Here is a 16,947-nt window from a genome sequence, read left to right as displayed (position 1 = left end):
TGCTAGTTCTTTGTTGGAAGCCCAGGTCTTCTGTCTCTTCAGCAGTGAAGTTGCCTACGCTGCAAACCTGCTGATGGTAACATCATGAAAGGATAGCTTTCTGTTCTGACCAGTGATCCTTGGATTTGGCATTTTTCACCATCAGAGTTTCACATGCAAGCAGAAATGTTCTGCTGGGAGCAGGAGTGGGGCCTTGGCCACTGGTAGTCTCTTAGCAGAGATGAAATATTATCTAGAGTTCTCTGACTGTAATAGTTCAGTCATCAGGGGTTGTTGTTGGGGTTTTTTTTTGTTTGTTTTTGGTAACTGAACAAGGTCACCTGACTAAATACTCCTGCAGTTCAAATTTCTCCCTGTACTATATTCTCAAATTAATCCACACTGTAGAAGCTAGTCATCTCTTCTGACTATATAGCAATAAGAGTGTTATAAGCAGATGAAGATTTCTCAAACTGGGCACTGTATCCAGTTCCATGAAAATTGCCAGACATGGTCTGCACAGAATTATTTAACCTCTTAGGATCAAATCATAGCTAACTGAAAGCCTGAGATGCAGAACTCCAGTCCCATGCTGCACTAAGAGATGGTCCAAGTTCAGGCAACCAAGGAGGCCATAAAAACACACCTTTATGCAGGATGGCCTTAGATTTCATCATTAGGAATCAAATTAAAACCATAAGTAAATAGACAACTGTCTGCAGCATCATGAGTGAACGTTTGTATAGGCTCCCATAAAGTGCACGTAATGATTCATAGGCTCATTTAGATTCGTGTTTGTGGTTGGCCTAGTCCCACTGGTGCTTTTGTCTCCCATGAGACTGTGGTTACAGAGTGAATGTCAGTTGCTAACTTGTGCTTACATTTTTCTTCTTCTTTTTCTTCAGTGAAAGGGGGCCTTGATCTTCATTTGAAGGTTGATCTGGCTAGTTTCTAAAGGCATCTCATTTTTCCTACTATTTTTGATGTACTCATCTAACTTGTAAATAGCCACCACTATGAAGATCATCCAAAGGCCAGGCCTCCCTCTAGAGAAGATAGCAGGTGATTTTCTTAAAATCAGTCAGCAGAAGGCATCCAAAGAAGATTGCTTTCAGCCTCTCCCTGAAGCACAACCTAACCATGAACTCAACTGTCCTGAAAAGTAAGAAGCAATTCTTAACTTCAGGTTTCTACAGTTCACTGCACCAGGACTGCTTAGTGTTACCATCAGGCAGAAGCATGACTACAGTCCTACTCAAGATGTAGCAAAATCTTTCTCAAATCCACGTCAAAGCGTAATACTTGGACATGTGGTACAAGTTGAGTGTGCCAGTAACAGCTGCACTGAGAACAGACACTTCCTTCTGCAGTTGCTTCTCCACACTCTGTCACATGTTTTCAGTTGTTTCAAAGTGGTTTTCAGGAGGTTATTTCCTTCTTTCACTGTCATACAGCTTGCTGGCCTTTGGTATATTATTCAGGTCCAAATCTATCTGGCATCTGGTGTCAATCCAGAATGAGTGGAATTCTGGGAGTGGTAGTTACTGTGACTGATGGGAAGTGTAGGCTACTGGGAAGGGGGGACAGATATAAAGAGCTCACTCTCAGGGGTGGTGGGTGAAGAGGTAGGAGTTATCTCTATTTTCAGAGAGCTGTATAAGGGGTGAAATATTAGTCCTGCTTAATTTAATGAGAGCTTTCCCACTGACTTCAATGGACCAGAATTTTGTGCAAAATGAGGAAATTATCAAGAGCTCTGGGTATCCAACCTAAAGGCCAGGGAAAGCCCGAGAAGAAGCCTAAAAAGACCGCTGGGTAAGGCACTCTGAGAATATGGTGTTGTGGCTAATATAGCTGGCCAAAGTCAGGACTTCCATAGCTGTAAGGAGGTTGCCTTATAAGAAGGGAAGCAGGAAGAGCTTATGGCAACATCTGATTTTTTTTTTACACTATTTGGAGCTGATGCTCATGGAAGAGGGAGGGTATGAAAGCTCCCCTTGGACTCTGAGAGATCTTCAGGGCATTGCTGTATTGACAGAACCCCCTTATGCACTGCCCCAGAAGGGAAGCTGTAGTGGAGCATGAGGAGATCCAGATGAATGATCACTTCTGATTTGGATTTCTTGTTTTCCATAGACTTCTATTACCCTAGAATGGAAGGAATTTTGCTTTAGCTGGAGAGCTAAGCTACTTACCAGCAAGAGGAAACTGGGACCATAAGCTACACTCACATAGTAAAGACAAGAGGTTTTCCTAGACCCACTTTATGTTTGTGGGGGGAAGGGTTGATAACTCTATATTACTGGCAGGCAGAGAGATAACCTGGAAATAGTTGTGGCACTGAGTGTGGGTTTGATCAGCACTCTGGCTGAGGGAGAGAAGTGTTGGTCAGTAGCTTGGTGGAAAAGCTATTCTCTTTAGCCTTGCAAGAGTCTTGTATAACCCATTGGTGAGTGTGTCACAGGTGCCCATCTGTGCCAATCCACAAATGAGTTGTTACGTTCTATGGCTGTAGAGCTTTAGCTCAAGCTGTAGTAGTTCATGTTTCTAGGCCTGGATGTTCCCAGTTTAAATCTCAGTGTGTTAGTTAAGATGGTGACTGTCACAATAGTACTAGATGCATGACCACCTGTAATACTGGAAAGGCTACCAAAGTCACTACTAAGTGCCAGCCTACTAATACTTTCCAATCTGATGTGCAATTTGGCACAGGGAATGCAGATCCTATTGGAATGCAGAACAAAAATGGAGATGGTGTTTTAAATATGTAGGATAAGCTCTTGTCTCCAGAAACAGAGTGGTGAATAATATCTTATTAGATTAAACAGACTAGTTTTTAGAGACACTAATTATTTTTGTAACTAAGGGTAGGTCCATACTTACCGCGCGGGTCGACGCGGTGAGTTCGACTTCTCGGAGTTCGAACTATCGCGTCTAATCAAGACGCGATAGTTCGAACTCCCCATGCGCTCCGGTCGACTCCGGAACTCCACCACCGCGAACAGCGGTGGCGGAGTCGACCTTGGAGCCACGGAGTTCGATCCCGCCGCGTCTGGACGGGTAAGTCAGTCGAACTAAGGTAGTTCGACTTCAGCTACGCTATTCGTGTAGCTGAAGTCGCGTACCTTAGTTCGACCCCCCCCTCTCCCCCCCCCCGTAGTGTAGACCAGACCCAAGTGATACTTAGTGTAGAAACTAAACATAACAGGCAAGACCCACACTGGTGTAAATCAATGTAGCTCAGCTGCTGACTTATACCACCTGTGGGTCTGGCCCAATATATGCATTTATTGATTCAACAAAATGTAAGGCTAAGGAACCCGAAAAACAGCGACAAGGCACACTACAACTTCTGAACTTACATGAAAAGCTTAATGCTATTCTGGATTTCTTAATGCTAAATTACACATATACAAACAGGCTTTCTGGAATCCATTACCTCCATTGAAAGGAGCTATCTCAAAATTAAAGTGTAGGAGATGACTAATAGGCTCAAGTCTTTAGAACAGACTTCCTAGCAATACAAGAAGACTGCAACAAACAACCATAGACACCTGTTTTTCTTAAAACACTCTTTTAGCGGAAGTCACCCTAGCTGAATTAAATTTGTTTCTCTTGGGTCTGCATTTTCTTTGGCTAAGACAACAGCTGCACCATGTGGAGATGATCCACAAGAAGTGTAACATATGTTTGTGATTGCCGTATCAGCTTTGACAGACCTAAGTACAGCGCTCATTAGCTGCCTCTTCCCAGGAAGCCAGTTTATAATCTATGCAACATCTTGCAAAGTAGTAGCCCTAATACATATAACTTTATTTATTTCTTGCACATGCTGGTTCAGTAAAGCAAACAGAAAGAACAGGCTATTACTTAGCAATAAATATTGCACTAATCACCAGCATTCTCAATGGCATGTAAAAATAGGAACTGAATAGGATGACTGGTTAACTATGAACAATCTTCAGAGGTCCCACAGCATGAAAATGAAATCCAGTCCTGAAGACACACTCAGGCTATCAGAATTTTCAATATCTCTATTATTTCTAAGTTATAGAAATATGCAGTAAACTTAACCTCTCCATGAAATTGCTGAATTCCTGGAAACTAATGAACAACCAATGTTCACGGATAGTTCTCCACCCCCCCCCCCACACACACACTTAGAGAATGAGTGTCAAAAGTTAGGCTTGTGGTGTCTGAATGGGCTTTGGATCAGGATATTAAAGCCACTTTTGACGCATCTAACTGGGAGCTTTTGGGTGTTCGGCGTTCTTGAAAATTGGGTCTGCTTAGATACCCAAAATCAAACCTAACAGCCTAACTTCAGACACTCACTACTTTGAAAGCCTCTCATAAATGTGAAATAGGTATCCATCGTACAGAAAGGGAGTCTGAATACATGTCTAATAGTCTAATACTCAGATTTTTATTCCTTTCCCCCCTCTAAAAGGCAGTCTCTCTGTCAGTTTCTCATTGAACATTTTTGGTTTTCAAATAAAGCAAATTCTATTTACGAATGAATGTTAAAGTATTAAAAATTGCTATTGTCAATAGGATAAGAATAGCTAAACACTGAATACGCAGCAAATTAGACAATATAATTAATGACAAACTCAAGGATGAGACACTAATACTCCAGAATTCTCCAGGTCAAGGTTATACAAAATATTGAATTCCATCCTTATTTAGAGGACACAGAAACATGAGGAATGATCACAAAAGGAGTGATGCACTCTAATTTTAAAGTGACTAAGGCCAGGTTTGCTCTAGAAATTTCTGCCAGTATAATAATGTCTGTTAGGGGGATGACTTCTTTTGTTTTTCACAGCATTTCTGCATGGGCAAAAGCCCTACTGTAGACACAGTTACAGATAGAGCTTAATTTGCTCAGGCAATTGGTTCAGAAACTGAATATTGGCAGCTCTCAGGACTGTAAAGTCAGCAGAACTGTCAGTTGTTTCACAAACACAACACTTACTTTACTTCAGCTGTGAGACAAGTGAGAGAGACACTTTAGAACCATGAATAGGGTTTGATTAAAAGCTAGTCCCATAACTGGAGCGGACTCTAAGCAATTTTTAGTAACTCAAGGTGCAGGCCTCAAGATAGACAATGGGCTCCCCTGTAACTTTTAATTAAAATAACACTGCCTACCTATTGTTGCGACCTTAGGACCACACTTCCTATATTTAAAAAAAAATAAAAAAATAAAGCCTTTCCTCCAGCTGTTCTGTAAAAGGTTAGCAGGAACAGGGGAAAATGACATTCTGTACAAGGGAAAGATTGAAACTAACTAGACACGTAGTGCTGCCCTTAAAAATGCCTGGCTCCAACTTTCAGGCCTTCATCAATGCCCCTGCCACCTACCCTCTTCAAACGCCCTGAGCTGGCTGCTGGATTGCTGTTTGCAGCATAAGACACATGACAAAGTAAAGGCAATCTTGTGGGAGGAACAGAAGGGAGAAAGGCCTAGGGGACATAGTCAGAAGGGTAGAGAGGGAATTCTCAGCTAGTGAACTAAAAGAGGCTCACTGACTGATGAGTCTGTCAGTTCTGAGAAATCACAGCTGTCAGAGCTGACAACCCACCATTTGTGCCAATGAAATGTGTTCACACAAACAGCTGAGGCAAAATCATTGTGAATTAATCATTCCTTAACTCCTGTATATTGTTTTTATCCTTCACATAGCCACCATTTTTTTTGTGCCAAGGACCACTTATTATATAATGTCCCAGCATGGTTGGTAACTGATTGGAGGACTTCTGTGTGTGGCTGTGAAGAGGAACAAGCAATTAAGGGGCGGCGGGGGAAGGGAACTATGTCCTAGCATGGTAAATGTCTCTAATATAGACAAGTTCATAGTAATCTTACCTCCTATTACTAACAATAGGAGGTCATTTTTTTCCAGACAAAAATAAGCTTAACCACGGTGATGGTGACCCTTAAATATCAATAGCAAAATTGGTACCATTGTAGTACAGATTAGAACCTCTTTTTCCAGTTAGCTGCCAACAGTAATGCTCAATATACATCCTATTCTGTTTCAGAGTTGTTTAATATATTATAGCATAATAGGAAAAATAGCTGATGGTATTAAGACTTGAAGTTAAATGATCAGTCAACTTAAAATCTTATATGAACAAACAAATATCCTTACCTGTAGCATTAATACTTTTTTTTTTAAAGTAACTTAGGAAACCCAACTAATTTCTTACTCTGCCACCATTCCTTGTATTGAGCAGGACCTTCCTCCATGAGTATTCACACTGATTTCAATAGGAGTAAATGGTGTCAGACTCTGGCCCTAAATTTGCTGTTTGTTTTCTTTTTGTAGCAGAACTTAGACAAAGAAAATCAATAAGGTCAATTCCACTCTTTTATGGTCAATTTCTCTTTACACCACATACTTAGGCTGTAAAAACACTGCAAGGAATGTTTGTTTAAAAACTAACTTTAGTGTAGTTCAGGAAAAAATAATGGAAACATTACTACTCCTAGGCTCTTGTAATTTTTTTTTTAAACAAAGCTAAATTTTGAGTCAAACTTAAGTTGTCAGTGTCCCTTTATAATATCTGGTATATTTATAACTATTTTATGACTGAAAAGGTTAAGGAAATACATAACATTCTTAGATAAGCCTGCAAGGTTACTTCATGTTAGACATGATAGCTAGGATCTTTTGTTCCCTTTTGGGCAATAGAAAAAGTACATGCAGAAGTTGGTTCTCCTTATCTTCTGTATAAACAAGCCAGGATTCTATCCAAGGCCTTTTTCTTAACTTTCAAAATCCCAGTTTACTGTTAGACAACTGCAACACAAAAGACATGGAAACAATTTATTGACAATTTGTTAAACTAGTTATTCCAAATATTACACATTTTAGTTAACGCACATCACTTAGGCATTTAATGCCTGATCTAAAATCCGTTGAAATAAATTGGCTTCTTTCAATTGATTTTAATGAAGTTAGATCAGGTGTTTGTATATTGATTAATATACAAACATCTACATTATGTCTGTGAATAACTTTTTTTTTAAAAGGAGACAAACAGACTTAATCTTACTTTTAAATATTTGTTAGTAACACCTTTAATAACATAAAACTGAAGTTTTCAAATTTTTGTCCTGTGCAATTTATTATGACTTCTATGCGAATAAGACATCCTGTAACTTGCTAGTTCATGTGCTCCAATATAATATTATGTTCCTCTAAAAAAACCTGTACTTGTTGTCATAGATGGCAATTCTGTGGGTGCTCTGGGTCTGAAGCACCCCCAGGGGAAAAAAAAATAGTAGGTGCTCAGCAGCAATGTGGATCAAGCGCCCCTCCCCCCCACGGCCTCGCCAATCAGCTCCTCCCCCTCCATCTCCTGTGCCTCCCATGTGCCATGGATCAGCTGTTCAGTGGTGTGCAGGAGGTGCTGAGGGGAGGGGAAAGATTGAGGGCAGGATGAGGTGGGGATTTGGGGAAGGGGTGGAGTGAGGGCAGGGTCTGCGGTGGAATAGGGGTCGAGCACTCCCTAGGAACAGAGGAAGTTGTTTGGTGTTACTGCTAATTCTTCAGAGGAATGAATGCTAATACATATTTGTAATCTGGGGATTTGGATCAGCTGCTTGAAAGGAAAAGCAGCCATTCAATGATCTTCTGCCAGGTTTTAGGCTGGGTCTAAACAAAACTTTTTCTTAAGATCCCCCACTATTGCAAAATCTGGTGTAGCTCTACCATTGGTTGAAACTGTGGGAGTACCACTGTATATTATCCACCAACTTTTTCACCTTCATGTTGTTTAGATACCAGTGATTCAATAGTATATGTCTCCAGATCTCTCTTACTGGATAGGTAGGGCTAGGGAGTGGATTCAGAGGTACTATGTTTTTCCCCTTTCAAGTGCAAACCATATCTCTATCTCCCTAGCTATAAACAATACTAGGGTGACCAGAGGAGATGAAGAAAATATTGGTATGCAGGGGGGGGGGTCCGCCGACAGAGCCAAAAAAAAAAAAGTCAAGTGCTGCTGGCGGTGCGAAATATCGGGACAAATTGCATCCCGACCAAAGATCGATCGGGACATGGGACAACCACCCAATATTGGGACGGTCCCGATTTTATCGGAACGTCTGGCACCCTAAAAAATACTGCAGTGGGCATGCTGGCTCATTAATGAGCACCGCTGGCTTATTACCATACTCTACAGCAAGTTGGAGCTGACTTCGGCAGCAAGGTCGCCAAGGTCACATGGCTAGGGGAGAGGCGGGACTGCATGGATTACTCCAATATGTTGGGGTAAAAATTACTGACGTTTAGGTAAGTGACTATGAAAATTAATAATTGATCATGTAGCATACTATTCTTTGTATCTATTTTTGACATTGAATTCAATTTGTTGTCCCTTCATTTGCATTGAGAATGCATAACTAAATTTTAGAAACTCTCTAGGGAAAGCTGGAGGTTTTGGCAGGTGAGAAAGGGGAAGAGCATTTGGAACAAAAGACCTTGACTGCAACATAAGTATTAATGTTCCTATATTTTAACAAAGATTATAGATCACAATTATTACCTGTGTTTGTGGCAATCTCTAATTGGAGAAGTGGTATCAATGATCTCTGGCAAACTTTGTGAAGAGAGGTTTGTAGGAGGTCAGGGCAAGGGGCATGCACTGGTGAAGATGCTAATCTGCCAGATAATTGCAGTGTTGGTTTTTTAAATAATGTTTATGGTAGAAAACTCAGATTTGCAGAGGTATGTTGATCCAAACATTATTAAAAGATAGATAGATAGTGGCTATTCTGAAACTGGTCAGCATATTGAGTCCAGAAATCACAAAGTCCTACTTCTCTCAATTTTGTCTTCAAGTCATCTGAGCTCTGGAGCCTTAAAATTTCTAATTGAAAGGCACCTTCATCAGTTGAATCAAGAATGTTCTTTGCTTCAGAAGGACAAAGCCTATTGGCAGAGACAACAAATGGATTACAAACAAATAAAAGCAAATCCTTTAGAATTTTAAAATTCTCAAATCACATTTTAAAACTTTCAATCAGATTGTTTAGGAATTCTTGCATCATTTTCATTGGTTTAATTTGTAACAACAACATGCAATGTGGGAAAGTGCAACTTCTTTCCTGTTAAGTCTGTCTGAAAGATTTCCAGATTCCTCTGAAAGACGCACACTTTTTCAAACAGATACACAACACGCCTTGGAGCTGCAAGTTGAGGGAATTCAGGTGATCAGTAATATCATGCAGAAAAATTACCTGTGTCATGAGTGGGGGAGGAGTTCCAGGGTGATCTCCTACCTCTGTGCAGCCGGTGGCCTGTGCTCCTCACTGCCATGTTGGAGCCTCCACATTTATTTGACAAATAAAATTTGCAGAATTTTAAAGTATTGTGTGCAATTTTTTTTGGCACTGAATTTTTATTTTTTTGGTGCAGAATTCCATCAGGAGTAAGTATTAGTTTGTATAGGTATAGCAATGATTTTTGGATTTCCTTATTTTTTTAAATGTGGAAATATTTAATGTGGCATGAATATATCCTAGACTACTCAGGGAGCTGACTGAGGAGAAATCTGAGTGATTATCTTCAAAAAGTCATGGAAAACAGGAGCGATTCCAGAGGACTGGAAAAGGGCCCTATATTTGCCCCATCTATCAAAAGGGAAAGTACAGACCAGTCATCTTAACATCTGTACCCAGAAAGATAATGGAGCAGATAATTAAGCAATCAATTTGCAAGCACCTAGAAGGTGATAAATCTATGTTAACTGTTCCTTATCAAGAACAAATTGTGTCAAACCAACCTAATAGCTTTCTTTGACAAGGATCCACAAGGCTTGTTAAGGAGGGAAGCAGTAGATATGGTATCTTGATTTTAGTAAGGCTTTTGATACTGTCTCACATGACCGTTTCATAAACAAACTAGGGAAATATAACCTAGATGGAGAAGCAGACGGCTGGGTGTGTGGGGGGGTTTGGGGTCAGGGCAGAAGGCAGTAGGAGTGGGGAGGGGTGTAGGGCAGAAAGCTGGGTGTGTAGGGGGCTTCAGGGGTCAGGGCAGAGGGCTGGGTGTGTGTGGGTTCAGGGGTCAGGGCAGAGGGGTGGGGGGTGTAGGGCAGAAGGCTGGGGTGTGTGGGGGGTTCAAGGGTCAGGGCAGAGGGATGGGGGTGTGTGGGGTTCAGGGGTCAGGGCAGAGGGATGGGGGGGTTCAGGGGTCAGGGCAGAGGGCTGGGGTGCTCGGCTCATAGGGGTGCTTCCAGCTCCCTGCCCTGAGCGGCTCATGGCAGGGGGCTGGAAGGGATATGCCCTGTTCCACCCCCTTCCCCAAGGCCCCATTCCTACCTCTTCTCTGCCTCCTCTATGGAGCAGCGAGCATGCTGCCACTTTCCCCCCTCACAAGGGCCATCAGCTGATCGGCGCAGGGAAGGAGAGGAGGAGGGGCAGGAAAGCAGCACACTGGGGGAAGAAGTGGGGGAGGGGGGAAGCTTGGCTGCCACAGGACCAAGCTTCTGCCTCCTGCCCCCGCAGGGGAGAGCGGTGGGTGTGGGGGCTGAGTGGGGCTGGGAGCTGGGACTGCGGCAGGCAGCAGCGTGCCACTCAATCAACTTGCGTGCCGTGTTTGGCACGCGTGCCGTAGGTTGCTGACCCCTGAACTAGAGTATTGTGTCCAGTTCTGGGTGCCGCATTTGAGGAAAGATGTGAAGAAATTGGAGAAAGTCCAGAGGAGAGCAACAAAAAAGATTATAAGTCTGGAAAGCATGACCTATGAGGAAAGATTGAAATAAATGGGTTTGTTTAGTCTGGAGAAGAGAAGACTGAGCGTGGATATAACAGTTTTCCAGTATGGGAGAAAAATTGTTAACCTCTGAGGATAGGACAAAAAACAATGGGCTTAAGTTTTGGCAAAGGGTGTTTAGGTTGGACATCAGGAAAAAACTTCCTAGCTGTCAGGGTAGTTAAGCACTGGAATAAATTGCCTACGGAGGTTATGGAATCTCTGTCATTGAGCAGGTTACCTGAGATAGAGAAGCTGTAAGAGGAGTTTGTTGATTACCATTTGATGCAGAAATCAGATATTCTTCAGTGTGTATGAGAGGAGGCAGCACTACAAACTGACACAGATAACAATACTGTGCAATACAAGATGGACATTGTGGGTATATCTTAGCAGTGTCAAAAGCCCTAGTGGTTTTCTCAAGTTCCCATTACAGTGCAGGGTTGCCAAGCTTATCTTAGTTTTACCCTCACTCAAATGCAGGAGAAGGTGTTCAGTCTTTTAAAAAAAAAATTAAGACACCATTCAGACCAAACCTTGGACTAGATGGGACACTGTCCCCTGTTTTTTTTCACAAGTGAAGCTGGCAAATCCTGAGCCATGTTTCAAGTTAGAGCCACCAAAAGAAATTATAAGAAAAGCAAAGGGGGCTGCATGGCAATATAATAAAGCACATGAATAAAATCTGAAACTAAATTACATATTAAAAGAAATGTGGAATCTGAATTTTTTTATCTATGGTGGGGTCGGCAACCTTTCAGAAGTGGTGTGCCGAATCTTCATTTATTCATGTAATTTAAGGTTTCATGTGCCAGTAATGCATTTTAGCGTTTTAGGAAGGTCTCTTTCTATAAGTCTATAATATATAACTAAACTATTGTTGTATGTAAAGTAAATAAGGTTTTTTAAATGTTTAAGAAGCTTCATTTAAAATTAAATTAAAATGCAGAGCTCCCTGGACTGGTGGCCAGGACCCGGGCAGTGTGAGTGCCACTGAAAATCAGCTTGGGTGCAGCCTTCGGCACCTGTGCCATAGGTTATCTACCCCGATCTATGGTTTATCTTCAAATTAATTCAGTTAAATTCAATTACTTTTTTTACATTCATTGAATGCATTGTTTGTGTTTTAACTTAATTTATTTTGGAATCTGATTACTTTAGCTTGTAAATGTAATATGAGAAATAATATACAAACCAAATAATATTTGTACTACAGAGTGGAGTCCGGTGGCACCTTAAAGACTAACAGATTTATTTGGGCAAAGTGGGGTTTTACCCACAAAAGTTTATGCCCACATAAATCTGTTAGTCTTTAAGGTGCCACCGGATTCCCAGTTGTTTTTGTGAATACAGACGAACACAGCTGCCCCTTTGATACTTTGTACTGTAAAGTGTTTTTCAAAATGGATGATCAATCACTATGACAAGGTGACATGCAAAATAAACATTGTCGTATTGTTAAGTTTTCTTTTTTCTTATGAACTGGACTCTCCTCTGGAATCTTCCTCAGGAATCTCCAACCATCCAGGTTTCAGCAAATAATTGTTTATATTACCATCCACTGGTTTGTACTGCCTACAGAACACTCACGTGGACTAGACTTTAGTATGAATTAGTGCCTGGGAAACGCTTAAATCTCCTATTAAACAGCGTACATTTTAAATGAAACTATTAGGTGTTGCGTGGATTAAAAACCTAGACTATTGTACCCAAGGACCGAAGATGAGCGTCCCTGTTTTTGGCAATGACCTAAAAACACACCACCCGGCACGTCTCACTCTTCAGCCTTGACTCTCCCTGGTCGGGGCTGTAAAGCTCGCTCGGAAGGACAGCGAGCCCGGGGCATCTCTGGGGCAGCGCAGCTTTATCTCGATCTACCCAAATTGAGCTCTGCCAAGCCACGCGCCAACAAACCCTGTAGGTGTCCGGCAGTGTCACTTCTCCACCCACGGAGGTGAAAGGGGGTGGCCGAGGGGCCCCGACACAGGGCTGTCCGTGCCCGCGGCAATCACGCGGGCGGATCCCTCGCCCCCCCGTTGCTGTTGCCGCTGGAGACTACATATCCCAGCACGCCCCGCTCGACAGCTGGTAACCGGGAGGAGCGGTGCATGCTGGGAACGAACAGTCCTACGCCCGCCGCGCCGCGCACTCCATTGTTCCCCCACCTCCTCCCTACGCAAGTCCGCTCGCTCTTCCCAGGACACCAGCAGCCCTCCCCAAGCCGCTTCAGTGCGCGCTGAGGGACTTTTCTTCCGCTTTCTAAGTTGCTGAGTGACTTGATTAGCATCCAATCAGTGTTTGTCTTTGTGCCGCCTGTAGCCAATGAAAGGGGCAGGTCTGGGGCAGCTAGCAGGGTAGGAGTTGGTGGCGTTTGTGTGAGAGTCCGGCGTCCGACCCCAGTGGGGAGGGGGCGAATCGCATTTAAAGGGCCAGTCCCAGAGTTGCCGGAAAGTTGTGTGGAGTTAGGGGGGCCGGCGGGGTCCTGTCAGGCGACACTCGCGTCGCGGCTGACGGCTCAGTGCGCCGCCACCCAACAGCAGCAGCAGCAGCAGCAGCATGGAGCAGGCAGCACCGAGAAGGTACCGAGTCCCCTCCCTGCCTTGGCAATGGGATCAGCTGGCAGCGTGGTCTGGTGGGTGGGGGCAGGAGCTGGGGGTAGGCCTCGCTAGGCACCACCGGGGCTACGGGCGGCCCCGCCCTCCCCCCGGGCTGCTGGTATCCCCCTTCTCTCCCCCACTTAGGGCCACGGGAAGAGACATTGATTCCCTCCCCCAAGCCTTGGCAGTAACCCCCCCCCCCCCCATGGGGGAGGGGAGAGACCCTGGTCCCCCCCCCCGCCTTTGCACCCTCTATGGGGTAGAGGAGAGAGACTGATCCTCCTGCCCACCCTTACCACTAATCCTCCTCCCCCACCATGGGAGAGGGGAGAGACCCTGGTCCTCCCTCTCCCGCAGCCTTGGCACTAACCCTCCACCACAGGGGGAGAGATTGTAACACACACATTAATCCTTTGACCCTTAACATTCATCCCATGTTAGTGTAGATATGAAGACTGACATGTGCTTGCACAATTTAGCACTAATTCCATGGGGGTGGATGGGACTGGACAACTGGTAAAATCCTCCCCCCTCCCCTGCCTTAAAATTATTCTTACCCCAGCTGAGGAATTAACCTTTGCTTCTTACACACTTAGTTTATTCCCTATGAGTGGAGGGGTGGGGGAGGAGAGCATAAAAATACCCAACATCAAAACTAATCCAGGAGGGAAATCATAACATCTTGCTCTTCTGTCTCTAGAACTAGTTTTGGGGATGATGAGAAGACTGTAACACACCTCGTTTGAATCTTTGAATGTAGTTCTAGTCTGAACTTGACTATAAATGACATTGGGGATTCCATGTTTTTTATCTTGATTACTTCTAAATCAAATCTGCTCTTTTCTAAGTTTTGGGCCTTGTATATTTTAACTAATGGATTAAGTTAAATCAGAAAAGGCATATTATTCCAGAATAGCTAAATTTCCAAGTGTAGACAAACCCTTATTGGGCTCAACAGAGGGCTGACAGGATGAAACTAAATCTGAGAGATATAGGTGTTCAGACTACAGGGTCTAATGCAGCAGTTCTCAAACTGCGGGTTAGGATTCTAAAGTGGGTAGCAACCCCATTTTAATGGGGTTGCCAGAGTTGGCATTAGACTTGCTGGGGCTTTTGGCTGAAACCAAAGTCTGAGCCCCACCATCCAGGGCTGAAGTCCTCGAGCTTTGGTGCCCCACAGGGCAGCGGGGCCTGAGCTTTGGTTTTGGCCCCCTGCCTGGAACAGTGGGGCTTGGGCTTTGGTACCCCTTCCCGGGGTCATGTAGTAATTTTTGTTGTCAGAAGAGGGTCGTGGTGCAATGACATTTGAGAAACTCTGGTCAATGGTTCCTTCTAGCCTTAAACTCTATATTTTTCAAACTAATTCGGAGTGAGAAATTGACATATGTGCCCAACCTTAAAATAACTTTAAGAAAGATCCCTTCTCCGTCTTCCCCCCCCCCCCCCATGTGAGGAAATTAGGAAATGATGTGTTTGAGGGTGAGGTTGCATAGCTGCATAAGAGAGCCTCTATACCAGAGGTGGGCAAACTATGGCCCATGGGCCACATCCGGCCCTTGAGCTCTCGGCCAGGGAGACTAGCCCCCAGCCCCTCCCCCACAGCTATGTCGCTGCACGGGCAGCGCTTTGGGCAGCGGGGCTGCAAGCTCCTGCTGAGCAGAGCAGCAGTGTGTTTAGCTCCGGCCTGGCGGCACAGCTGCCAGAAATGCTGCTCTGAGCAGCATGGGGGGTGGTTAGATAAGGAGTGGCGGTCCCAGGGGACAGTCAGGGTACAGAGGGCAGTTGGATGGGGTGGAGGTTCTGGGGTGGGGGAAGCGGTCAGGGGATGGGGAACAGAAGGGGTTGGATAGGTGTAGTGCCCTGGGGGGTAGGGCATGGATAGGGGTCAGGGGATGGGAACAAGGGCAGTTGGATAGGCGTGGCGTCCTGGGGGGGCCTGTCAGGGGGCAGGTGTGTGGATAGGGGGTGAGGTCCTGGGGAGGGGGTGGTTAGGGGACAAGGAGCAGGGGGGGTTGGATGGGTCTGAGGTTCTGAGGGGGGCAGTCGGGGCAGGAAGTGGGAGGGAGCTGTTTGGGGAGGCACAGCCTTCCCTACCTGGCCCTCCATACGGTTTTGCAACCCCAACGTGGCCCTCAGGCCAAAAAGTTTGCCCATCCCTGCCCTATACTCTTCCCCTTCTTAAATAGGTATGGCAGGGGCCTTGTTACTAACAGTAAAGTCTTCTAGTTGAACTTATCTTTCTGAGTTTAGCCATTAGATTTTTGCAGGTCAAAGGGAAGGAAAGTCTTCCTGCTCTTTCCCCCTGCCCCTCCAAAATATACCTAAAATGAAGGAAGGGGAAAGAGAAGGGTATATAGACATCATTTCATAATACTACTACATATAGCATTTATACCAGATTATTAGTGACCTGAAATAACAATTTTTTTTGCTGTAATAACTTAAATCCATATGGCATACAAGTTGTCCAGTACTCTGCCTGTGTCTCCAATCTTGCCATGTAATGTGACGGGTGGATCACCACTAACTTTAGTTGGGCTCTGGGCATGTATCACAGTGCAGCATTTAAGGCAGTAGTTCTCAAACTTCTGTACTGGTGACCCCTTTCACATAGCAAGCCTCTGAGTGTGACCCCCCCCCCAATAAATTAAAAACACTTTTAAAAATATATTTAACACCATTGTAAATGTGGATGCAAAGCGGGGTTTGGGGTGGAGGCTGACAGTTCGTGACCTCCTATGTAATAATCTTGTGACCCCCTGAGGGGTCCCGTCTCCCAGTTTGAGAACCCTTGATTTAGGGACTATATTGGTAAAGTATGTTGCTCTTACATTTGAAGGATCCTGTTTTTCAATGCTACCTTTTAAAAATCTCATTTTAAAAAAAGTTGCCCAAATCTAAGACATAGCAGAAGCCAGAAGAATATGTGAATGTTCTGTTGGCTACCAACAGCAGTCAATAATACTAAATAAAAGCTGCTGGCAGTGAAATATAGCTTTAGGATACTTAATTGTTTTGGAGTACAGGGAATTGATAAATCATGATTATATTATCACCACTCCATTTTAATTGTGGTTCTTCTGGAGAAAAGCTTTTTGTAAACTATTTTTGTAAGCATCTGAAGCTAATTGCAGCTAATGTATTATCCAGAATTTTTATTAGACTGTAACAGTACAATAATAAAAGCTATGGACCTCATCCAAACTATTTGGCTGGAGCTTTTATCTGAAAAGCACTGTTAAAATAGCCTCATCTCATAATTAGAGAGATTTAGTCAAATAAATCAGGAACATCCAAAATTAGAAACTTTAAACAAAAAACCCTTACTGTTGCAGTACTGAACCCCAAATGCTCAAAAATCATGAGTTAGGTCCCCCCCATATCCTGATGATTAAATATATTTTGGATTTTGAACCTTTAGGATTCATGTCTTTAGGCTTTTCTGCACAACCACAAAGACTAGAAACTTGATTCCAGGAGTTGTTGCTTTACGTAAAACACCAAGGCCCTGTCTAATCACAAAAATTGTTATACTGCCTTACCTGTGTTGGTATAGTTAATACAGTATAGCCCCACCCTAGTGTGGATGCAGTGATGGTGAT

The 16,947-nt window shown here is 43.7% G+C and overlaps 2 protein-coding genes across 12 annotated transcripts in view; one reads left to right on the top strand and one right to left on the bottom strand.

Annotated features, from left to right (window-relative positions):
- OSR2 (odd-skipped related transciption factor 2) overlaps window positions 1–12,845 on the bottom strand; it is a 44,003-nt gene extending 31,158 nt beyond the window's left edge. The window contains exons 1-5 of one of the 9 annotated variants that reach the window (XM_039524232.1): window positions 12,510–12,845; window positions 10,990–11,085; window positions 8,539–8,924; window positions 6,690–6,788; window positions 6,138–6,319 (exon numbers count right to left, since the gene is read on the bottom strand). The gene's annotated coding sequence lies outside the window, so the exon portion shown is untranslated. Of the gene's footprint in view, window positions 1–6,137; window positions 6,320–6,689; window positions 6,789–8,538; window positions 8,925–10,989; window positions 11,086–12,457 lie in introns of all 9 variants that reach the window. The other 8 variants (XM_039524234.1, XM_039524233.1, XM_039524240.1 and 5 more) reach the window with 8 other exon arrangements.
- Window positions 12,846–12,875: 30 nt separating this feature from the next.
- The window catches only part of STK3 (serine/threonine kinase 3), a 269,092-nt gene continuing 265,020 nt past the window's right edge, over window positions 12,876–16,947 (top strand). For 2 of the 3 annotated variants that reach the window (XM_039524229.1, XM_039524230.1), the window contains exon 1: window positions 12,878–13,327. In XM_039524229.1, the coding sequence (XP_039380163.1) occupies window positions 13,305–13,327 (23 nt within the window). In that variant the 5' untranslated portion in view covers window positions 12,878–13,304. Of the gene's footprint in view, window positions 13,328–16,947 lie in introns of all 3 variants that reach the window. The other variant, XM_039524231.1, reaches the window with a different exon arrangement.

This window comes from Mauremys reevesii, linkage group 2, assembly GCF_016161935.1.
Source record: "Mauremys reevesii isolate NIE-2019 linkage group 2, ASM1616193v1, whole genome shotgun sequence".
Classification (NCBI taxonomy): Eukaryota; Metazoa; Chordata; order Testudines; family Geoemydidae; genus Mauremys; species Mauremys reevesii.
The sequence above is the reverse complement of the archived record's forward strand: the minus strand, read 5'-3'. Positions and strand labels throughout refer to the sequence as shown.